Source organism: Typha angustifolia, chromosome 13 (genome assembly GCF_048772165.1).
Source record: "Typha angustifolia cultivar Huaian chromosome 13, ASM4877216v1, whole genome shotgun sequence".
NCBI lineage: Eukaryota > Viridiplantae > Streptophyta > Magnoliopsida > Poales > Typhaceae > Typha > Typha angustifolia.
In genome coordinates, this window is record NC_133251.1 from 15,018,200 (window position 1) to 15,042,298 (window position 24,099).

At 36.5% G+C, this 24,099-nt stretch overlaps 2 protein-coding genes, 1 long non-coding RNA gene and 1 pseudogene across 7 annotated transcripts; 2 read left to right on the plus strand and 2 right to left on the minus strand.

The window, feature by feature from the left end:
* Positions 1–1,863: 1,863 nt before the first annotated feature.
* Positions 1,864–3,439, minus strand: LOC140774055 (uncharacterized). Its single transcript, XR_012106551.1, has 2 exons — positions 3,406–3,439; positions 1,864–2,259 (listed from the first exon to the last, which is right to left on the minus strand). It is a non-coding gene; the product is annotated as an uncharacterized lncRNA (long non-coding RNA).
* A 1,101-nt stretch (positions 3,440–4,540) lies between these two features.
* LOC140773276 (molybdopterin biosynthesis protein CNX1-like) lies at positions 4,541–8,028 on the plus strand (annotated as a pseudogene).
* Positions 8,029–8,776: 748 nt separating this feature from the next.
* On the minus strand, positions 8,777–10,977 carry LOC140774031 (uncharacterized). 2 transcript variants are annotated; one of them, XM_073116859.1, is made up of 5 exons: positions 10,758–10,977; positions 10,583–10,677; positions 9,607–9,704; positions 9,307–9,491; positions 8,779–9,197 (listed from the first exon to the last, which is right to left on the minus strand). In XM_073116859.1, the coding sequence occupies exons 1-5, from the start codon at positions 10,948–10,950 to the stop codon at positions 9,172–9,174; spliced, it is 597 nt and encodes a 198-aa protein (XP_072972960.1). In that variant the 5' UTR covers positions 10,951–10,977; the 3' UTR covers positions 8,779–9,171. The 2 variants fall into 2 exon arrangements, with proteins under 2 accessions (XP_072972959.1, XP_072972960.1); XM_073116858.1 differs by having other exon boundaries at positions 8,777–9,491.
* Positions 10,978–11,229: 252 nt separating this feature from the next.
* On the plus strand, positions 11,230–24,077 carry LOC140773306 (uncharacterized). 4 transcript variants are annotated; one of them, XM_073115784.1, is made up of 13 exons: positions 11,230–11,711; positions 13,037–13,085; positions 13,903–14,172; positions 14,257–14,349; positions 17,156–17,529; positions 17,607–17,807; positions 17,890–18,090; positions 19,704–19,778; positions 19,846–19,912; positions 20,008–21,130; positions 21,221–21,277; positions 23,314–23,382; positions 23,539–24,077. In XM_073115784.1, exons 1-13 carry the CDS (start codon positions 11,307–11,309, stop codon positions 23,579–23,581), a joined length of 3,027 nt encoding a protein of 1,008 aa, XP_072971885.1. In that variant the 5' UTR covers positions 11,230–11,306; the 3' UTR covers positions 23,582–24,077. The 4 variants fall into 4 exon arrangements, with proteins under 4 accessions (XP_072971885.1, XP_072971882.1, XP_072971883.1 ...); XM_073115783.1 differs by having other exon boundaries at positions 11,231–11,711; positions 14,245–14,349; XM_073115781.1 differs by having other exon boundaries at positions 13,903–14,349.
* Positions 24,078–24,099: the final 22 nt, after the last annotated feature.

Genomic DNA, 24,099 nt, shown 5'->3' on the forward strand with positions numbered 1-24,099 from the left:
ACTTGAAACCTGATTTTTTTTTTTTCTCTTGCTATTTATCTTGATGTATATCAAAAAAGTTAGCCTCTTTACTCCATCAAGATAGTTTTCTATTCATAAATCTTAGTCATAATATTTTTCAGATTTATTTTTAATTTTTAAAGATAAAGTTTTTTTTTTTTCCATTTGAGAAGTGCTTCCGTGGTCAAACCAGTTGCAATTGCTAACTGATATTAATTTTTACAAAAATTAAAGCATGTTGTCACCACATATTTAGATCAGACAATGGCTACCATACTTTTACGCCCTTATAATTTGCATTAGTTAGATGCCACTTCTTCTTCTTTTTTTCTTCCGGTACTAGTAAATAATCTTCTCTAAGTTCCAGCCAGACCAAATATTTGATTTAACGTAGAGGTATATTTTATATAACCAAATCTACACGGCATTATTCCGTCTAGTTAGATCAATATACATATCAATTTGTCAATAGACACTGAGAGTCTATTCTTTAAAAAATTTATACCCGTCTGTCTTATACTTCTGTTATATCTTGCGCTTGATTCTTTATGTTTATATAGTTTTCGCTTTTATATAGAGTTGAATTGTTGAAATTATCTATTTTTATGTTAGAAGAACAAATTGCTTTTTGAAGATTTCATATATATGTTGTTGTTTGATCACATCCATATATATTTTTATTGTTCTTATCGCTATGTCCAGTAAATATTACATCTTTAGCTTAAATCAAATCTGATTAGAAGTGAAGTGTACTTTGACTTCATCCGTTTCAATTGACTCTTCTATTTTAGTTGTTTCTGATTCCTCTGTAAACTTGTATGTAGGACCTGTACCTGATGGTGCTGATGCTGTCGTGCAAATGGATTAGAGAGGGTTAGGATATTGACTTAGAGTAATTGAAGGACATAATATCCGAAATGTGGTCCACTTTTTCACTTCATTATTGATGCTACGTAAGCTTGTATCCATATATTTCTATATTTCTCTTTCAATATGTTTCCATGTTACCATGCATTCCCAGATTGACTAGATAGTTCATGGTATAGCACAAACTTGTTTAATACATTACACCTACTAAATTGTCTTTAAATTTGCATTTGAATGGTATTGGTAGTTGTAACACTTTCAGTATGGATTCCCTTTGTTATTATTTACTTTGAGGAAGTAGTGGTTGTTTCCTTGTTACCAAATTACATTAAGTTTCCATTGTTAAATTGATTGTAACGGTAAGGATTGTCTCCTTCGCGTTTAAATTGTTGTGGGTTGTAACTGTGGAAACAACCTATTCGATAATGGTGATAAGTTTGTCCACTATCTTATTTTCTCCATACCTCGCTTTATGATCCAAGCCCTTTTTCTCTACCTTGTGTATGGTAGTCAGACTAAAATGTGAAGTTAATTTCTTTGGTAAGAAGTTGGGCATATAGACAGAACAAGTTCTCTAAACTTGTGTACTAATTTCATAGGGATGTGACATTGAGAAAGATGCAATAGTGCTGAACTCAGGTGAGCATTTAGGAATTCCATGTTGTCGTGCACTTGCTGTAGCAATTGTAGCGAGAGGACCATTCTTTCCGTTAGGAAGAGTTATATATAACTGTGCTAAAGAGATGCATCAGAGGAAATAAACAGTTTTAAACAATAAAAAGAACACTAATAAGAAACCAACTCCACAGCCATATTGCAATTGTACACAGTAGTCTAATGCTCTTTCGAGTTTCGACTAGCATCAATATCATCAAGAAAGTGATGCTTTAGACCCAAATAGTGTGGTTTAGCATAGTACTAGAGGAATACTTTTAGAAGTTGTAGCTTATCACAAATATGGATCCACAAATTCTCCTTATAAAGATGAGGCCAAAATTCTTCATGAGTAAAGTGTCAATATGAAAATCTCTCAAGAATATCTGCATGAGTTTACAGTGATAGACTCATCATGTCATTGCCATGCACTTTCCGATGGACAAAGATCAATGGTTTACATTACTGAAGTTGTAAAATGTAAGATTTGTAATTGCTTAATACAACAGAGAAACTTCACTTAGCAAATTCTGTTTTCTAAATTATGAATGCATAGATATATTAGAAAGCATATGGCAGAAACAAAGTGCAACTGGCTTTAGAACGAATGACAGAAGATGACCGCCCCAGTTAGTCTCTCGAAGAAAAGTTGAAAGAACTCTAGCAAAGAACCTCCAAGTAGCATGGCCAACTTGAGCAGTCCCACTTAAGGGCCTCGAATTCTTCTCTTCCCTAAAGCTGAAATTAACAAGTCATTTTCATGGCAGCCATAAATATTGTCCAGAATGCCAAGCATAAGCAGACAACTATGCCTCATATTATATTAACAGACAGGTCACTAGGTTGGTTTCTGTATAATAAATAGAAAAGATTTCTTCAGGTGTTACATTATGTTTTTCTCTATTTGTTTGTTTGCAATAGAACTGTGCCAACTACCAAACTCCATTATTGATGGTTTCTTTGCGTGATAAATCATGCCTTTTAACAAACAAGCACTTAAATTTCTTCAGTTTCATATAATTCTTTAACCATCCATATAAATCTATCCAGTAGAAACTACCATCTTATACAGAGAGGTCTATAATCCTTGCCCTTCACCAGGAGTCGGGATATGCCTTCAAAGTTCAAATTCATCACAAAATAGAAGAGCCTTTAGCTTTCTAAGACACTTACCCCTCCCTTTTATTTTGGGCTACCATATACCTGTAGCTTCTGCTTCATTAATTCATTTTGTCTGATCACAACTTACTCCACCATACTTCTCCCTCTTCTACCATATAGCATTAGCAAATCCACAACACAAGTTTGCCTACCCACACTTAAAGGATCTAATAGAGATAGGAAAAGCAAGCTAATATGAGAACCCATAAAAATGAAAGCAATAAATTATTGAATGTGTGTAGTGGATTGTAAAAGTGTTTTGTTATGCTTGTGGTGTCTGTCATTTAGCATATGCATGGGTAAAATTGGTTTCATAATGAAACTGAAACAAACAAACAAATTGTTGAATGGTTGACCATTGCAGATGACTTATATATATATATATATATATATAGAGAGAGAGAGAGAGAGAGAGAGAGAGAGAGAGAGAGAGAGAGAGAGAGAGAGAGAGAGAGAGATAGAGAGAGAGAGAGAGAGAGAGAGAGCACTCTGGTGCAAAATATGAAGCCGTCTTATATATTGGAGGTTTCGTTGATCATTTTCCATCCGATGCAAAGTTGGATCTGTCTTACTTGATTGAAAGTGAGAAAAATAGGAGGAAACCCAACAATTGCTAGAAACTTAGAAGCTGGAAATAGTGAACATGGGGATGAGCGATAACAGAGAATTTGTTTTTGGCGAAAAAGAGAGAAACAAGTAAAGCTGAGAGAAGAGAAGAAATACCTCGAACAACTTTGTCTTACCACATAGAACTTCAAAAGGACAATAGTTCCCCAAAAGCATCATCCAACACCAAATGCCCATTTGGAAACAAATTCAAAATAGGAGAGAGGAGTCACTGCTATTGAAGCAAGCATACATTTTGGCTTTAAAACTAAAGAAACACTTGGACTTATGACATGTCAGTACATAATTCAATAGGGACTGAATAAAGGCTAAAAACCAATTATTTCGGCCGTTTATTAATGTAAGGGAATCAAAAGATATGAGAATTGGATACAAAGTAACATTGTGGCTAACTCAATGCATGGAGTGAACACTTTGATCCTCAAAATCACAATGGTTAAAGAAAAATTAGCTTGGTAATTCCTTATATAAATTGCAATTCAAAGTGAATAATGCTTTAAAGGCCACGCTTTATTGTGATATAAAATAAAGCACACGTTCTGTCACTACTAAATGCAATCTAATCTTGCTAGTTCATAATTGGGCTCACATGTATCAATTGATGCTAAGTAAAAAGTGAATATAGCAAAGAATTCCATTGACGTACCTTTATTTGCAATAAATGGGAACTCGGTAGTTATAAATGCATATATATTTTTTACTTCTAAATATAAGACAAGAGGAAGTGGAGACTTGGAATGCACACTCTATAGTCTATAGTCTATATAGGTCTGAAGATCTACTGAAGGACTAAATCTATTTTAGCTGTTGATGAGTATCTTCGATACACAACATTGCAAAATCAGCACAAAGACTCAAGAATGGCTTCGAGCATACGAAGATCACGTTCAAAAATGGCAGCAAGAAAGCAGCTTGAGATCATACCAGAGAAGGATCATTCATCTTTGAGGGGCTGCTCGCCGGAAGAAGAGGGGGGTCGCACGGCGACTTCATCTTCTTCGCTCAGCAGCTTCTCCATATCGCGCAATCTCGTCCTCACGACGCTGGTGACCATAACTGGCCGGCGGAGAAAGGATAAGGGAAAGATTTGATCAGCTCGGAAGCTAAGATAGATCGAAGAAATTAGGAAATCGAAATAGCATATACTTGCGGCGGTTCCCAGAGTCCAAATCCAGAGGATTTTGAGGCCCGGGCTCTTCTCGCTCCACCTCGTCACCATTGGAGCCGCAGCAGAGTGCACACCAGAAGGGTTTGTAAATTTTATTCGTCTCGCTCGGTTTTGGTTGAGATGGGTGGAGAGCTCGACCTGTTAAGGCTCAACGCGCCCGACCCGTTGTTGGTAATCGGTATAATAGTCTAAATAGATGTGTATTAGTTTTAATACAGCCCGCTGGGAAACGAGAGGATTTCTCGAGTCTGCGATGAGTCCACCGACGCCGCCGTATTCCTCCTCCGCCGCGATGATCCCCGTCGACGAAGCGCTCCGCATCGTCCTCAGTGTCGCGAAGCGCCTGGATCCGGTCACCGTCCCTCTCCACGACGCCCTCGGGCTCGTCTTGGCGGAGGACGTCCGCGCACCCGACCCGTTACCTCCCTATCGGGTCTCCATTAAGGTACTGATACGGTTCTTTCCTTGTCCGGTTAGAGGACCGATTGGAATATCGAATGGTTCCAATCTTTGATTTATAGATGAATGATAAGTAAATAGTAGTGGAATAGAGGTTGTTTTCCGAGTTCATCTCTTTCAATTTCGAGATCATTGGCATCATTATACCTGTTTCTACTGCAGGATGGCTATGCTGTAGTAGCTTCTGATGGGTCGGGTGAATATCCAGTAGTTACGGAATCAAGAGCCGGGGATGATGGTGTCGGTGTAATAATTACTCCTGGAAGTGTTGCTTATGTAACAAGCGGAGGTGATTATTTTGAAAAGAAATTTTTTGGAGAGAATAGATCTAAAGCGTTTTATTCATTCATATGTTTGCTAATCAACTTTATTACCAATGTCTCAATGTTGGAGGTCAACCTCCTCTAGTTATATGATATAAACCTGGCAATGCAACAAAGGTGGAATCTTGTCAATTCAAATTAATCAGCTTGTACTTTGTATAGTAGTTGACATATAGTTAGTGAGTCAAATGGTAAATGGCCTTCTTATTTTGTGTTACTATTGATAGTTTGCTTAAAGCGACTGTTGCATAACTTAAATGGTAAAATTCCTTATGTTGTTTTTACTATCATCTTCTTAAAAATTAAAGCTTTCACTGATTCAACAGAGTACAAGCACGCAGCAGACAATCGATGAGGACAGACCTTCATCGTCCAGAGTTCCATCGTGCAACACTAAGATGGGAACTTGATGATGGATCTGGTATGGCTGGGTAAGTAATACTGGCTACACTGTTGACATTGAAGTATCGAACTTTTAGCATGATTTTATTATAGTAAATAGAATAAATTCTTGATCTTACAGTTATATTGCTGAGAGCACTGGCCAGCAAATGAGGAGCCGCCTTCTTAGTATGAAGTCTGCAAATGCATTGCTAGAGTTGCTGGCAACAGGGAATACCGGAATATGCGCACAGCTGGGACATCTGTGCCCGCTATACTAATTTCAGACATAAGTAACTTTCCTCTGACTAAGTTATCAGATGGTGTGGTTCCTCTTGCACCTCATCATGCACATACTATAGAAAGTACTGTCGCATATACACAAACGTCTATTGCATCTTAGGAAAGATTAAAGTGGCAATTCTTACTGTGAGTGACACAATATCATCTGGTGCTGGCCCCGATAGGAGGTAAATTAAAATGTTAAGTTATATCTGAAGTTCTAAATTATTACTTTTAAAGCATCTATGCTGAGGAGAGAAAGGAAAAGCAAAAAAACAAGTTTTATATCTTTAAATACTTCTCCTTTTATGATCTAATGTGATGCAATAGTATTCTTTTTGGAGTGTCAATGACATTTTTGTTGATTATGTCTTAGCATTAAGCTGGCTAGTTATCTATATCTTAATTATCATTTGTGCTTATGGTTTTGTCAGTAATCAATCATGCCCATAATCACTCTCTTTCATAACTTCTGAATTCTTTGTGTTTCCTTTAGATGTATAAGGCAGATTGTGTAATTGTTTGAGAATATTTAAACTAATGTTATCCTGATACATGATTGACTTGTCATATTTTGTTTCACCTTGTGGAGAATATCATATTCAGATTGACCCTTTGAGTAACTTAGTACTTGAAGTTTAACTTTTCCTAGTAATCCATTATCAAGCATGATCAGGAAATTCATTTTTTTTTTCAGTCAGCTAGGCTATGTCAAAGCATTGCAGAAGCCAGATAAGTTGCATCAACAGTAAGGTGCATGTTAGGTTTCTTAATCAAGCCATAACATCTCCAAAGCTCTTAAATTTGTCTTATTTAGATGGCTTTATGTGTATGTATAAAGAGCAAGCATCCTGATACACCTCTTTGGATCATTATTTCATGGTGGTCACTTTTGTGATGCTAAATAAAATGGAGAACTGCTGCTTTTTGCAAAAAGATGCAACAAAGTGGCTGTAAATACTCCAAATATACTTCTCATGTAGTTGTGATTGTGCTTTTCTTAGTTCTCTCTCGAAGGCAATTAATGATGGATATAGAGAGATGATAACATTGTCCAAGAAAAATAAACTCATTTTAGCAATACACTGTCTTGTTTCTTTCATATATTATTGTGATAACTAATAATCTTATTTATGTGCGTTAACTTCAATATTTGCAGTGGTCCAAGAGCAATTTCTGTTGTGAATTCTTCATCAGAAAGACTAGGAGGAGCAAGTGTAGTTGCAACAGCTGTAGTTCCTGATGAAGTAGATAAAATCAAGGATGTTCTTAAGAAGTGGAATGATTTTGACAAGATTGACCTCATTTTGGCATTAGGTACACGTACCAAATTAAAAAAACCTATAGAATTTATGCTTTAAACTGTTTGCATTGTATTATCTTATTTCTTGATTTATCATAATATAGGTGGAACTGGTTTTATCCCAAGAGATGTTACACCTGAAGCCACAATGTCTGTGATAGAGAAAGAATACCCCTTCTGATTAGTTTTGAACTTTCCATGACAGTGTCATTCCTATGGATATGTCATAATATTGAGTTAACGACTGGGCATGTGCCTTACGAATGCACCCACACACTGTTGATGGTTAATTCTCCAGTTAAGCTTTCATTTTTGTTTTGTTTTGTTTTAGACTCTTACCCATGCTGAAACTGCTCTCTTTGGAATAGGTGACACCATTTGCAATGCTCTCAAGGGCTGCTGCTGGGACCAGAAGATCTACACTAGTAATGGCTACCACTCAATTAGTTAATTGACCTTCTTGCTGATATTGATCTCTTAGATTCTTAAGACTCAGAGGATTTTTCGCATGATATATAGATTATCAATATGCCCGGTAATCCCAACACAGTTGCAGAGTTCATGGAGGCTTTGATTCCAGCACTAAAACATGCGCTGAGGCAGATAAAGGGGGACAAAAGAGAGAAGCATCCTCGCCATATTCCGCACAGTGAATCACAACCAGTGGATGAATGGGAACGCAGTTTTAAGGCTTGCTTCTACTAATAAAGATTGTTCGTGCTCCTAGTAATACTCACTGAGCAGACCAACAGGAGCTTCAGGCTGCAGCTGCTGGTGAAAAGTTTTCCAGCTTCAGTTTGTGATAAAGACATGTTGAACTTGGAAAATATCGTAAAGTACAATAAATATTTACTGCTTGTTGAAGTGATAAATATTGTCTAATATCGTATAGGTATAAGAGCCACTCTCATCCTACATCGACTTAGTACGAGAGCTATGCTGTCCGCATGGATCTTAATACCCTGTTTGGAACCTCCAAATTAATGGAATTCAGTTAATTTGAAATTATAGTTTCAGCAAATTCACAGCTTAGAATCATTAAATGATGAGATTTTAATTGATTTCAGTGGATTAGAATGAATTTCAGTCAATGTAATAAAATGCGATGCTTTGAACTTGGATTTGATTCATTTGCTATTTAAGTTAACCTTTTTAAATCTCAAAAGTAGCCCTTCCTTTATATCTTCTTATTGCAGCGCATAGGTAAACAGAAATAAGGAATATAATGAAATGAATTTCTATCTCATTCCAAACATATGTAGAAGGATTTTATTTCAGTTTTATTAGTTTTCAAACAGCAAACTTTTTTCAAATAAAATTAATTAAATTTCATCTAGAATTGGTTCCAAATGTACCCTAGATTATGTTTCATTTTGATAAAGTATCACAGAGCACCAAATCTAAAAGGGTGGATTAGCAAAAGATGATAATTCTAATAATATTTAAGTTATCAAATACAAATAAAAGAGGTCCTATTTTCAAGCCATAACTGCTCCCCAAAATTGTTGGAGTTGAATAAAATTTTTGCTTTTAAAGCAAACTCAACAGACTAGCAACTAAATAAATCACATGCAGAGATGATATTTATTAAATAGCAACTGAAGTCCACAAAAGTTATTCACACGCAGTAACTTGACTCATTTATCACTTAATCTAGACATTCCTGTTATCATGTTAAATTACAAATAATGTGACAACAATGCTCATCATCACAGAGGTACTTGTCTTCATTCGTATTCTCACTCTCTCTCCAAAAGAGATATTGAGATCAAGTCCCAAAACTCCAAACTCATCAGTTCAGTAGTTCCTTCAATTTGATTGTTTGTGATCAGCATGGATTACGAGCTGTATAGCACATTAGTGGCAATCTCATAAGCTGGAAGCTTGAAAGCACCATTTTGGTCTCACATTCTTGAAAGCTCAAATTATTTCAAAATTCAGGTCATCTATCCTGGCAGCTTTGCTGGCGCACCTTAAGTGAGGGAGAATACAGTCATCAGAGCAACATTGTCCTCAGGAAGCTCTAAGCATAAAATCTCATTTACAAGATTAAGTGGAGATTGTAATGCTAGTTAGAATACCTGATACTTCATTGATACTTCCACTAACATCCAAGTCAGGCTCTGAGTCATACGACAGAGTGATAGAAGAGCTACTCCCATATTTAGATTCTGACATCTCTACCTCAATGGCACTCTTCTTTGATTTTCCATTCTCCATTTCAGCTTTTCTGAGCTTTGCTTTTTGTACAGCATGTTGCTCGTATCTACAAAGTTTAAGCATGAAAAACTCTTAACGTTATTCATTACAAGAAAGCAATATAAGATGGAATACAAGAAAATACAGAAAAACTTCAGGAAGTAACTCAAGACAGCACTTACGGAGCCACATAACTCTTAACAAGTAGGAAGTATATTCTCCAGAACTGTTTCTCCTTTAAATGTCGAGGGCACAGAACGTATCGAAGCTTGGCAATTTCCTATGAGAAAGCACAAAAATACAGCATAAGGTGCTTCGCTCCTGTAACTGATAAAATCATAAAATGCATTTGGCTGACTTAACTTACTTAATGACAATAGCTACATAAACTACATCACAAGCATTCAAAAGGAAGAAGGCCCTTGGTAAAACATATGATATTAATAAATACATCACATATTCTTATTACAACTCAACTATGATGTTTATTGAGGCATAATACTAATATTGTTAGGCTCTGTACCTTGGGCATAAGAAAATCCATATAGAGAGCACAAAGTCAGAGTCTTCAGAAAATCATAACTTATTGAAAATAAGTATTCCTAGGCTACTGGATATTTGAAGAAATTATGTGCTCTGCGATGTGCAACATTTAAAAGAAAACAAGTAGAAGAAGCAGCAATACTCATATCCATAGCCAAATATGAAGCATAAGAGCACTCCAACAACCTTACAAGCAAAGAGTGCAGTTATAATTTACTATTGCAACATCCATACTGCAGTGAGAGATAATTAGATTGCGTTCAACTTGTGAACTTTCCATGAAGTCAATCTGCATCAGTATGCTCTCCTAGCCTCCAAGTATCAGGGGAATTCCTTGAAATTTAATACCCATTACCAATACCACTAAGCTAGGATAAATAGAATCTCCAAAGACAATATTTGTCAAATTAAATGAATTAATGAAACACTCCTTAATTTTCAAGCCATAATTTACTAGAAACCACAACTTAAAGAATTATGAGTTAAATTAAAATTCATGGGTTGTAACAGTTACAAGTCACAATTCACAGTTGCCTCATGTTCCTCTATCGGATTGACGGATTAAAACAAAACAGATTCACTGGATAGAGAAAAACTATGAATTATAATTCGGACCTTGACTTTGGAAAGAACAATAACAGCGTGCTGCTCCTGCCACTCAGTGAGATCCAACCTGACATTGCCTGCTGTCGACTCGGATTCCGGATCATCTGCAGCGTGATATGTCGTAATTTAACGAGAATTGAAAGAGGAAGAAGAGAATTAGACGAAGAGTGGTGGATCAAAAAACCTTGAAGGGGAAAAGATTTGAAGGTTTCTTCGGTGAATTCCTTGGCGAAGGAGAGCAACTGCTCCGTTACTCCAAATTCTTGGAGACGGAGCTGCTCCTCCTCTCCACCTCCTTCCCCATGTTTCTCCTTCCTCCCTTTCACTCTCTCTCCTCGTTTCGCAAATGGCCACGGCAAAGAAGCGGAGAAGGCCATGCTTTTCTTTCGCTCTCCCCTTTGAGTTGCTCGGGTTTGTCCCTGGGAAGAAAAAATAAAGCAGAGTATTTTTTATTTCACACCCTATATTACATGTTTATTTCACTACAAACTCAGAGAAAAGGAAGAATGTAAACCACAATAAACACAAAATAAAGGGGCTGAAACGAAAAGGAGTAACCTCAATACCTCATCAGGCCCGGTCGGCCCAATATTGACCCAAACAGCCGAACTAAGTAAGCTATATCGATCGAGCTGACACCGGACACAACCGACCCAATCCATATATTCTTTTTCTTAATTCTTATACCACCTTCGAGCTTCGTCTTCTCCGAAATCCCTAACTCGATCAAGAGATGGACGCATTTCGCTTCGGTGGAGGCGATCCACCGCCACTTCCCCATCCCCAGCAACAACATCAAAACCCGCTCTGGTATCCTCCTCCTCCTCCTCCCCCCTCTTCGTCTTCTTCTTCCTCGCCTCATCACCTCCCTCCTTATCCTCTTCACCACTACCCTCCCCCTCCCCACCCTCCTCATCACCACCAGCAACAGCAGCAATGGCATTTTCCCGACCGCCATCACCACTTTCCTCCTCCGCCACCGCAACCCTACCACGGTGCGTGTGCTCCTCCACTCCCGCCGCCGTATGCGGCGGCGTCGAGCCACCAGTACCCTCCTACTCTCCAGAATCCGCCGCCCCAGCACGCCTCTCTGCCCCCGCTTCCTCCGCCGGCTTATCCTCCTATGCCGCCTAATCAGGTACTGTCGAAAACGCAATTACCGGAATATACATGGATTTTCAGATGCATCCCGCCTTTTTACGTCAAAAGAAAGTCTTTCATTTTTACATATCATTCTGAGATCGAATTATCTCATATCCGATTGGATTGTTTTAACGGTAAATAGAATTTATTGTTTTGTTTAAGAAAATATGTATAGAACGCCGTAGGTTTACACGAATTTGCAGGTTAAAACGTGCGCTTTTATCATTTGATCATCATACTCTTTGTTCCCCATCGCTAGGTATTTTGATGTTGACCACGATCCTGGTGTTATAAGTATCTCTCTTTTATTTATTAATTGTTGGAACAGCTTCCTGCTTTGTGAAAACTTATTTTATTGACAACAATCCCATATATGTCATACTGGCTTCTGGTGAATGACTATCTCTTCATTCAATTATAACTGCGATCTCTTGGGTAAGTTATTGTTGCAATTTGCGAAGTGCTCAATGATAATCAAACAGAAAATTCATGGCTCTTAAGAAATTTATGAGCCCTTATCTTTGATATAATGTTTTTGTTCAATTATATTTTCATTTTGATCCCTAGTAGGTCAGATGATGAAGAAAGAAAGTTATGAACTATAATACTGAACATACAGGTGAAGTTTTTACTTTGTCTGCATGGTAAGAACTAAATGATGTTCAGAAAAGATGCCTTTTTAATTCCTGGAGATTACTATTTATTTGGCATATTCTTCTTTTTTTTGTACAATTTTCTTCTTTTCTTTTTCTTTCTCTACTGAAGATACTGGAGGAACAAGATGGTGACATTCGGTGCTTGAACATGGGAAAAATCAAGTGGTTACACTAGGCCATCATGTGTGACATCTTGCTGGTGTCAGTCTATGCCATGACGAGATTATTCAATTGAGAAATTTTTAAATATTAAGAGTTAATCATCCATTTGATGTGTCTTTTCACCTTGGCATGTGGATATTTTTGATTTTTTTTCAGTTTTGATGTTTGAAAATATCATCCTTTTATGTTAGTATACCATTAGATATTTGGGGCTTTTCTATTCTCTAAATTTGTTGCTTCTCTATGTAGAAGGATTTTTTGCAACTTATAAATTATTCTTGGTAGTTAATCTCATCTGACAAAACATTTTGCATTTTCATCTCAATTTTATTGATTGAACATTTAATATTTAATTGTAATCTATTCTGTCACCTTTTTTTCTTTTTACAGAAAGAAGTAAGATTTATGGTATATTGAGCTCTGTCTTCCACCGTAGCAGATTTTCTTTATTCCTTTTTTTTTATATAGACATTCTAATATAATCGCAATGGATCATTTGTAGGGATGGGCAAATCCATCTTGGGCTCAAAATCAAGGATGGGAATACACAGGTTGGTGTATATATGTTATGCATATGACTACATGCCTATGTTGGAGGATATGAATGAGATCTTTTTAATGTATTACTCTTTATTTACCATCTAATATGCTTAGGCTTTGCATTCTCGTAATTGATTTGCTGGAATTGTTTTCTATATAAGTAATTCAGTTGGTATTTCAGATACTTTTTTGTCAAGTTTCTTATCTGTAAACCAGAAATCTAAGAGTAATATTGATCCCACTTGGTAGTAAATCAATGTTCTTCCTGCTTTTTCCTAGTGCCATCTTTTTCGGAACCACTGCTTTGCCACATAATTGTGCAAATTTACTCCACCAGTACATTGTCTTTATGCTCATAGATTCCTTAGTTAAAAATGTTCTACAATTTATCTGCATGTGAGTGAATATCAGGATCCCTTATTTTCTTAAGTTGAGTTTTCCTTTTTTCGCAGACGAGCTCAAAATTTCACTGGACCTCATTTCCCGTACTCCATTCCTCACATTTTTCTTGATCTTTTAATTTTATATTTTCTTGCCATTGTTACTAGACATCCAATATTCCTAGCCTTTAGGGTGCTTATTTAGACACGATCAGGTTTTTTCACTGCAGGAAGGAGATCACAACTAAAGGCTTCGCTTTTCTTTTTTAATCACACCTAACCTGTATCTTGTGGTCCTTCTATTCCTTATTATCCTGCAAACTTGGACTGGCAATTGCAGTTTTCTGATATTCTTTTGTTTTCTGATGCTCTTTTGATAACAAACAGGAAATAATTTGTCATCATTAATTTTTTTTTTCTGATATTTTTCTGATTGATGGAAGGACAGATCGGAATGTTCCCTACAGCAACGAGGAAGAATGGGCCGCCAAGGCTAAGGCATGGGCATCTGCTAACTCTGCGACTGAGAGCCACCCGACACAGCCGCATGTTGCGCCAATTGGGAGAAATGAGGAACACAGTTATGCTTATCATGAGCAGTATCAACGACCTGCTGGCCCTCCAATGGAAACTCTACATCCATCAGTTCCTCAGTCGAGTAACCAACAATTGCCTAATTACATGATGGATCAACAGAAAGAAGTTAATCATATGCATGGTACAACATCTTTTAGCTCTGGTTCATCTTACAGTGCTGATGGACTCTTTTCTCACAATGCTGGAGGTGAAGGTACTGTTGCAGATAAAGATCGAGTGGCATCTCCCCAGAGGAACTATATTTCATTTCCATCCATTTATGAGCAGGAGGTATCTTATAGTTATTCTTCTACCCCAGGTAATATATCATTTAACAGTTAACTTGGCATGCGAACCATATTCCGAATACCGGTTCATAAGTTGGTCATAGATCCTTACTATGTTTACACTCTTCCATAATATACAATTAGCTGTTAGTGTTTTAAAACCTGTTGAACTGTAATTTTGGAGAGATGAAGATTTTGTTAATTTTACTTCTTACTTTGTCACCAGTTATTATGTCTGCAACTTTTGTCTTCTCTTCTCAAATTTTAAGTGCAACTTGGTCCAGTTTACATTCTTTATTCTTAAGAATAGAAAGTTTTTCTCTCATTTAGTTGAATTAGCCTTTTGTACTGTATTTTATCCAATGCCTTTTCGGATAGATTTTTTTTTCACATTATATAATAGCTTAAAGCGCCTCCATTTTCTGGAGCTTATTGTTTTCTTTTCATTATTGTGTGATTTTGTACTAATTTCCCTCTCAGACATTGCAGCTTAATTGTTGGTATCACTTTGTACTAGTTTCATCTTCAGTTGAAGTTGTTGAAACATGTCGGGGTTTGCCAGCTTTCTGTAGTTTCTGCCATGTATCATTCAGCTTATCAGATGATATATGGTACTATGCAATGTGATATATTGGAGGGAGGGCATCACACCCTAGTCTGTGAATTCTTGAGTTTACAGGTGTTTCTTTTTAAGGCTTCTAATGGATTCAACAAGGGGCCAACCATAGCCAAAATCATGTGGTCATACATTTCCCTATCATATTACTTAAATCTCCATAAGGAGACAACATCAAGAAATGAACCTGTCACCTTGTGCATGAGCACTCCTGCTTCTACCATTGGGGTGTGACTGCGATCACAATGCACCAGTGTTTATCATACACTTCCCCTTCAATAGATGAAAAGTGGTTTCTGAATTCTGAACCAGTCAGGAATAATAAATTCTTCAATAAAGCGATTTATGCTATTTATCTCTATTGATTATCCAATTATAACCTATAATTATGCTTTCCTCTTATTGCTCTATATGAAAGATACATGACTATTACAACAAAAGGTGATATAAGTGTAGCAATTAACATATGCTGATATCACTTGATTGTTGAATGAGTCACTGTTTAACCGCCATAATATGCAAATTGTAGTAGGCCAGTGCCCATTGGTTGTGTTCTTGTGTTCTGGTTGATTATGGCTTCAAATTGACAAATTGTTGATAAAGTTAAAGTAAATAATACTAGATGCAACATACTCGACCTTTTAGGCAGTGATGTACAACCAAACTATTTATTTTCTTGGATTTGATATTGTAAAAATGCTTTGTTTGATGGTTAATGGCAATCTTGTACCTTCACAAGCTTTTAAATATTCTGTTAACCCTAGGGGCGTCATACTTTATTAAATGAAAAGACTAAATGCTGTATTATATGTCAAAATGGGTTATATTGTGTAGTTGGCATAAAGTTTATTATCCTATGAATGATTTATTTTTGCCTTCTGTGTTTTGCAATAAAGTAACTATTGCAAGCCTCTGTATGATAGGAAAAACAAAGTGTGCCATGTCTTTAGAGGTTCCCTTGCATATGGTGTTGTAGACATTGTTTTACTTGTTTGGCTAAGAATAGAAAGAATAGGAGGAGCCTCACATGTGAATTCCGAGAATTTCATGATCTTCAACTGATTATGTGCTTCAATATAATAACCTGGAGTAAGTCCTTTAGTTTGGTAGACCAGTAGGAGTAGGAGTAGCAATAGTATTAACATAACATAAAATAGTTTAAATGTGTCTTGAAACGTTTGGTTACTCTGTAGATGGAGGGCCAACATATATTGGTTTTTACTTGTATCCCATGGTCTACTTAGGTACTACATTTAGCTAGCTTATCTGAATTAGGTAGTGCTTCTGGAGGGAGGTTAACTTTTATCTGTTCTAATTTATTAGTGAAAATTATAAAGTAATGCCTGCTAAGAAAAAAAAATAAATCGGTTTCTGTGGATGTGTTATTCTTGTGGTCTTGCTAACTGATGGTTTTGCAAGGCAACTTGTTTTGTCATTAGATCTTCTATCCTTTATTCTAGTAGTGACTGTAATGTTGTCTCCACTGATTTACTTCCTTGTTACTTAGGGTTGTTACTCATGATATTGGCCATTGTAATTAAGTTTTTGTGATCATATTTTGTACCATAATGTCTTTATAGTGGGGCTTAAGAGAGATGGTAAAAGCATGATTTGAGGATTGCTGCCAGCTATACCAATGATAACAAGCTTTTTGACCACTGGTTTCAAACCCTAGCTGCACTTCTCTGGGGCCTTGACAATCTTGTTTAGAAATTTCTGAAATGTTGTCATATTGTCAACAGAAGCCTTTGGCCCTTTGCTATTTCACTGGGAAATACTTAGGTTGAATTCGCTCAAGTTGATTGAGAACTTCGACTGTTACCATTGGTGCTGTTCTTTTTGGCACACTGTGATCTTAATAATTTCTTGTCCAGTGTATTTTTTCTTATAATTCTAGTTATTTGGAATTTTATATACTGTCTTATACTCACTAAAATCCTTAAGTTATTTTTTTCTGGCTCTGGTAGGCCAGGTACATCAGCTTATTTATTTGTTACATAGTATGTTGTGTCTTGCCATAATATACATGAGAAACTTCAACATCTTTGTGCTCATTCTTGAAAAAAAGGAGAAGCCATCCACCCTTTTTACCAGGGGTTATGTTAACGGAACGCCATTTTAGGTGTTGTTGGGGGGGCTGGATCTGGAATGAATTTGATGCATGATTAGTCCTACTGTTGTATGTAACTTTCCTTCACTTAAGCTATGCTATGTGATATCAGGTAAGAAAGATACCATGGTTCAACATGAGGGCTCACAACTGCTGCCAACTTTCTCTTTGCCGTCAGTCCAAGATGGGTTTCTTCATCTGCCATCTGGTGTACCTAGGAATCCATCAGTGGAGCAATCACATTTCAATCATGGAGGGGAGCCTTCTAAATTGACAAGTGATGCTAGTTATCAACCTTTAGATTCTAACCACAGTACTGCTCCTGATATTGAACTGCATCAAAAAATTGGTTATAGTCATGCTGATCGAGCAGCTCCGGTTGGAATGATGAATCATGAAGCAATTGCCACAGCACCTCATGCTTGGACTCCATCTGGCCCTTCTGGATTTTTTCCTCATGCCCCTTTACCTCCACCTGTTACACAGGTAATATATCTCACACCTTTGGTGAAGGCTACGTCTTTCATACATAGATCCTTGACACTTGCTCTTATTTCATACAGTTGGATCTTTCTGTTGTATCGCAATCTTCCTTGCCTTTACATCCTTCACCACTTGGTGGGAGGATCCCTGGACCAAGCTATAGGCCTAGTACCCCAGCTGCACCATTTGGTGGTGTTGGTGCTGATATATCCCTGCATCATAGTGCGACTTTTCCTGCAGATGCAAATGGTTCTTTTGCTCTTTCTGAGCGTCCGAGAAAAGTAATTCTATTTTGCTCTACCCTATTCTTTATTAGCTCTAGTCTTACTAAAATGACTAATGCCTTCTTTCTGTCAATCACAGGCTGCAGTTCCTAACTGGCTTCGGGAAGAAATATTGAAAAATAAATCTGTTCTTTCAAGTGCAGCTCCAGTTCACCAGGCAGGAACTTCTTTTCCCTCTATTGGATCTGAAGATGCTGAAAAATTATCTAGAAAGGTGGATCAGTCTGACAGTAAGAGCATTTATTCAACCAAGTCTACTGAAGAAGAAGAAGATGATGAGGTGGTGCACTCTCTCTTTCTTGTCTATATATATATATATTTTGCTGTTGAGAGAAGTGAGAACTTAATGATGTTGTACTGTCGCACTAAATAATGATGCCGTTAGGATTCGTATCCGGATGTCCTCGTACAATATGAGCCTCTTTAACCAATTAAACTCTATCCTATTGACCAGTTTATAATTTTATCATTCATTTGTTTGGAAATTTTATTTTTATGTATGATTAGCAAACTCTACCTAGCATCTAAATCCATCTTGAACGTATGGAGCACTAATGCCTTGTGTGGGTTGGATTTTTCCTGTTTTGTTTTCAGATGTATAGCATGCTCGACCTTTTTCCCTCTTCTAAGCTCGTCTAGTATGACCTCAAACAAAGATTGGAGGAATAGATAGGGAATAAGAGAAAGTAAGATATGGTTATACATTTGGCTAGACCAGTTAGATGTAAATTGAACTTTAGTTTCTTGATGCCTTAATGTCATTGATGCGAAGAACTTTTAGAATCCTTGTCAGAAGGGATTATGTGGCATGGAGATGGAAATATTATTAGAGTTCTTTTTCTTCATTTCTTTGCTAGTTCCCTTAATTATTTTTTATATTCTTATGTACTTGAATTTGATATCCTCCATTTGATGTGTATTACTGGAATGATACAAATGCACATAAAGTGGTTCGGTCTTAGATTTCAACTAAATATATTTCTTTGAGAAATTTAATTTGCATCATTGGGTTTCACCTTTTGTGCTCCATTGTTATGTGGCTAATGGTGTCACTCTGCAATATTTGTCATTCCCTAATGATGGACTAGTATTTTATTTTGGGTAATGAATGAGAAAACTGATAACTTTCACAGATTTATAAAATGAGGATTTGAGTAGATATTGCATTTGAATGAGTTACTTGGTACATGTTAATAGTATTTTGTTCACATTGCCATTTGATTATGAAAATACTAGACTTTTATATTCTGTTGACTACAGGGCCGAAATAGATGCTGATGTTGATTTTTTAGTTGGAACCTTCCTATTGCCTAATGGATGACACATTTGAATATTTGATCCTCTGAATCAACAAGCCATTTCAACACTGTGGATACATCAGTTGAGATACTGTTTAGTAAATCCTCATGATGTGTCAAGCAAAACTGCATGTAATAATTTGTTAATAGAAATTGCTGATTATTCTCAAGCTAAATGAGCATTAAGCACTTCATATTGGTAGGCTGTATAAAGCCCTACGTCGGATATTGATTGTAGCTTTCAGGCTTGCCTGCATCATTTACTAAATTGGACAACACTAGCAGGACTGACTCAAAGATGTCTCTTAAAACAAGATATTAACTAGTTATTTTGCTACCCTTTACTAGATATTCATGGTAAGTGTTGGTTGAGGATATGTTTGGTGTTGTTCCTTTGGGACCATTGCCTTACATGGATAAGAGAATGCATGGTCATCTACTTGATCAGCATACATCAATTTTTGAGTGCTCATTTTGCCTATATTTCTGTTGGATTTGTTTGCATTTACAGATGACTAAGCTATTATCTTCTATGGATATAAATCAATGCAGGACCCTACTATGCATGAATCATCATCTCTTTTAACTTTTGTAGGATGAAGTGGAAGCAGCTCGAACAGCTGCCATCAACCAGGAAATAAAGCGTGTGCTAACTGAAGTCCTTCTGAAGGTTATATCTGCATATTGAGTGATTTTAATGGCTCAATGGACTCTCCTGATCATATTTTATTCAACAGGTTACCGATGATCTTTTTGATGAAATCGCCACCAAAGTACTCCATGAAGATGAACCAACTGTTGAAGGTCAGCAGATTAGATCTAGCCAGTTATCATAATTATGTTTAGTAATTTGCCTAAAATCGATCTGTTGTCACTGATAGCCTATCTTTCTTCTGCAGCTATTGAACCTACAAATGCCATGAATCCTGATGGATCTCATTCTGCGCTTTTAACACCTAAGGCATTTGGTAAGATTCTGAAACCAGTTGAAACAACCAATCACAAAGTTGGTGGTTCTAGTGAAGAGTCTAGCCCAAGTGCTCCTAGAGGAGACATTCTTGGTCTTGCTAATTATGCTTCAGATGAGGATGATGGCAGTAGTGATGGAACTCAAAGGTCAAATATGCTGAGTACTGAGGTAACAGCTGATGCTCTTCAGGAGGAGAGCAATGGTCTGTCTTCTAAAAATGTACTTAAGGGTGTCAATAAACAGAATTTGCTGATAAGGAAAGAGGAGCCTACTGGAGGACGAGATGATGTTGATAATGAGAGAAGCAGAAAGAATTTAAATCAGCATCATAGAAACATCAGTGCAACAACCAATGAAGCAGCTTCTCAAATGAGAAGTGTCTTGACATCTGATGATCATTTGTTGAGCCATGAGAAGTCATTTTCTTCTGGTATTGCAAGTTCCCTTCAATCGAGGGAAGTTCTTGGTGGGAAGGGACAAGCAACACTTGAATCCACTGGTGCGACTGCTAAGGAGAAATTATTGCTTGGAGAAGTCCATGCTAGAGAATCTCAAAGCATTCTGAACAGTGGTAGGCCTGCAGATAAAGTGAACAAGGAAGATGCTATTAAAGAGGTGAAGGATATAGATAAAAGTAGCTGTGTAATTTCTAATGCCACCAATTCCAGAAATAACGAAGAGAAGGACAGAATGAAGGGAAGGATTGATAAAAAGGATAGCTTCAAAGAGAAAGCAGAGGATAGGAGTGGTAGACGAGCAGTAGGTGCGAAGGACTCTGATTCCAGAGGGACTTCTAAACATCGTGATACCAAAGTTGACAGAACGGATGCTGCAAAAGATAAAAGAGAAAAAAGCAAAGACACTGATAGAAAAAGAGAACAACCAACTGATGAGAAGGAAGATAGGTTAAGACGAGTTAAAGAGGATTCAGTCAGGTATACCAGTAAGAAGTCTCCACCACATAGAAGTAGAAGTAGGAGTAACAAGGATAATTCCTTGCATGGTCATGGAAGCGTTTCTAGTGATGAGCCTTCTGAAAATTCAAAAAGGAGGTATTATCAACAGATATAGTCTTCTTTTTAAGTTGTATTAATTGCTTCCTCTGTTGCTATTTTGTTGACAAAGTCCATTATTTAATGCAGGAAGCTGCAATCGCGTAAAACTAGCTCATCACCGTCGCCTACAAGGTCTAGGAAGAGGTAATATGAAACAGATAAAAGTTCTTTTGTTGGGATTTAAAGTATGCCGTTGTGCAAAAAAACTCTTATGCATACATATATATTTGTTTACAACACAAAATTAGGGGAATTAACAGAACAGGATAAAAAACCTCCTAGGAACAAGCATGCTTCCAGATTCTTCGTTGTACCTTTCAAAGCCATCACCTTTTCTTTTTCTTATGTCAAGTACTCAATCAAATTTAATGCAAAATTATAAAGGAATAATAATAGACGAAAAAGCAGGATAGTAATTTTATGTGAGCATGCATATTGTAATTCATCATGGTTACTATAAGTGACTTTGCACATAATAATTTATTAGACAGAATAAATATTTTTTAGTTTGTCATGTTCAACAAGCAGGCAAAAAACTTAGGCTGTTGATTATGTAGATGTATCAATTTCTACATCAAATTGCTTGGTACATGTAATTAGAAGGAAGAAAGTGGCTAAGAAGCAAAGGTTCCTAGTTTCGGCTAATCCTAATCCCATTGGGTGGGGTATTGGTTGGGTCGGACAATACCCAATCTGGATTAGGCGAGTTTCGGCCAAAATGAACCTAAACTAGGAAAGAGAAAGGGAGAATGAAAGGGAGAAGAGTAAGAAAGAAAGGGAGAAAGAGAGAGGGAGCTAGCGGAGGGAGAGAGAAAGAGAGAGAGAAGAAAGAACAAAAATTGCATAACCGAGATCACCAGAGGTCAATGGAACTACATCTGCGTAAATGCAGAAGTATCAATTTGATTGGGAGAGAGAGAGATGTGTGTTTTTTTTTTTTGAGAGAGATTAGAGATGGTAAAGAGATAGGATGTATCGTTTTTTTGAGTGGATGATTCCGATCCTGATACTTAAAACCTTGCTTTAAGAGACCTTACTCCGAGGATATATATAGTAGGTATATGATAGGAGTCTTGGTGGGTTATTATTGTTTTGGTGAAACTTGAGTATTGTTGCTTGGTTTCTCAGATACCTGGTATATTTTGTTAATAGAGTAAAGAAGAATGTTTTATGAGCCCCATTCATGCATACTAAAGTTGGGCAATTTTCTGCAGTAGGGGCTAGTGAAAGGTTTTTGTTCCTGTTTTAGTTTAGTTCTGTCTCTTTTGTTTTTTCCCATTCGTTTTTTTTGTCTGGTTCCCGAGACGGTTTAAAATAGGTACAAGTGAGCATTGCCTTGGTTTTTTTTAAGGATTTCTTACATGATTGCCACCGAAAACTTTCAAAATACCTAATTGTCTTTATATCATTTAAAATATCAGAATTGACACTAAAATCTTTTGACTTTTTTTTAAATTGCTATAACAGTTAATTGTAAACATAATATTCCTAACAAATTATTACTAAAGTAAGTAAGCACATGTTAATGGCTAAAATATCCCTTCTCTTTTTAAGTTTAGAATGTAAAATACTTATTAACACCTTTTCTCTCATAAAATAAGATATATATATATATATATATATTTGTATCATAGTATTGGTATGATATTGGATAGCTTTTAAATAATTTGTAATAATTTATGCAAGAGTAAAATAATTATTGGTGGATCACAATTGTGTTTTAATCATGATTAGTTAACTTTAAATAAGAGAATGATATTTTTGAAAGAGCAGAATGATCTCAATAGCAATTATAATATTTTAAAGCATGTAGTAGCATTTATGATATTTTAAAAGTTTTTAGTGACAATTATGTAGAAATCCTTCATTTTATTATTCATCATTAAAAAATAAAATTTTGTCCTAAATCTGGGATGAGGTAAGATTTGTCATCATCATGTTATCAGTTACATTCCATGTCATTCCGTTACATATAAAACTCTGCATAAACAATCTTTCTGTTGATTGACTTTCATAAAATAATGGTACTTGCTATTGTAATTAAACATTATTTTTGCCATTAAAATAGTGATGTCTAGGCTCTAGCATGCAGGTAGATTACAGATGAGTGAAAAAAATCAGGTTCATCCCTTACCTTTATCTTTCCACTCACCCTTTTAGTATTATGTTTTCATCTCTAGACAAGTTTCGCGGTCCCCACATAGCAAGCATTCTCACCGCAGGCATTCTCCTTATTCTTCATCGGAGAGGTATGCGGGCCAATCACTTTGTTTTTTAAATTAAGATTCTTACACTTAACTAAGATATATTTCAGGTGATTGTGAGATGGGACTCATTTAGAACTGTTTTAGAACCGACTGTATATTTTACCGGTGTGCATCGATAATTTTATCCTTTAATTACAGGAAGCGGAGATCAAGGTCCAGTACACCAAATAACAGGAGATAAAAGTTGGATGGTGAGCTTAATTACATGTCGTGTTCCAACATCACTAGCCAGTCGAAGATGGCACTTGAACCTGTATACTATGATCTCTGATGTTTGTCTTCCTGCATAAATGGATACATCATCTGAGATGGCCCGTTCTGGATAAATAAGAGATGCCAGTAAACTGCTACGTTGCAGCTTCATATGTGGGTCATTATTGCTATGCGAGGAGGATATATGGTAAGAGAAGCTCTCTTCATCCTTAAGTCTAAGTGAAACTGCCTATCGTGGTTTGTCTGTCTGTACCTTTGTAATTTAGCATTTTAGGAATCAGAGAGGAGGTTTTCCATATCTTGGGTTTGCTATTTGTGAGATCTATCAGCAGAGTGCATTCATTGCTGTGTCACTTTATTGTATAATATTCCATCGTTTCACTCTTGAGTTTATTCAAACTTCTCTTTTGAGTCTGTACGTACCTTTGAGATGCTCATTTTGACAATTCTACTGGTTCCTGGAATGTAGCAACTCTGTAAATGCAA

Bases quoted from the DNA above. Each gene is read 5' to 3' on its own strand.
- LOC140774031 (XM_073116858.1), bottom strand. From the start codon at position 10,950: ATGGCCTTCTCCGCTTCTTTGCCGTGGCCATTTGCGAAACGAGGAGAG. The intron at 9,705-10,582 runs GTCCGAATTATA...GCTTTCTCATAG, and splicing joins TTGTTCTTTCCAAAGTCAAG to GAAATTGCCAAGCTTCGATA. The intron at 9,492-9,606 runs GTAAGTGCTGTC...TAAACTTTGTAG, and splicing joins GTTAAGAGTTATGTGGCTCC to ATACGAGCAACATGCTGTAC.
- LOC140773306 (XM_073115781.1), top strand. From the start codon at position 11,307: ATGGACGCATTTCGCTTCGGTGGAGGCGATCCACCGCCACTTCCCCAT. The intron at 13,086-13,902 runs GTTGGTGTATAT...ATGGAAGGACAG, and splicing joins TCAAGGATGGGAATACACAG to ATCGGAATGTTCCCTACAGC. The intron at 21,278-23,313 runs GTAATATGAAAC...TTTCATCTCTAG, and splicing joins CCTACAAGGTCTAGGAAGAG to ACAAGTTTCGCGGTCCCCAC.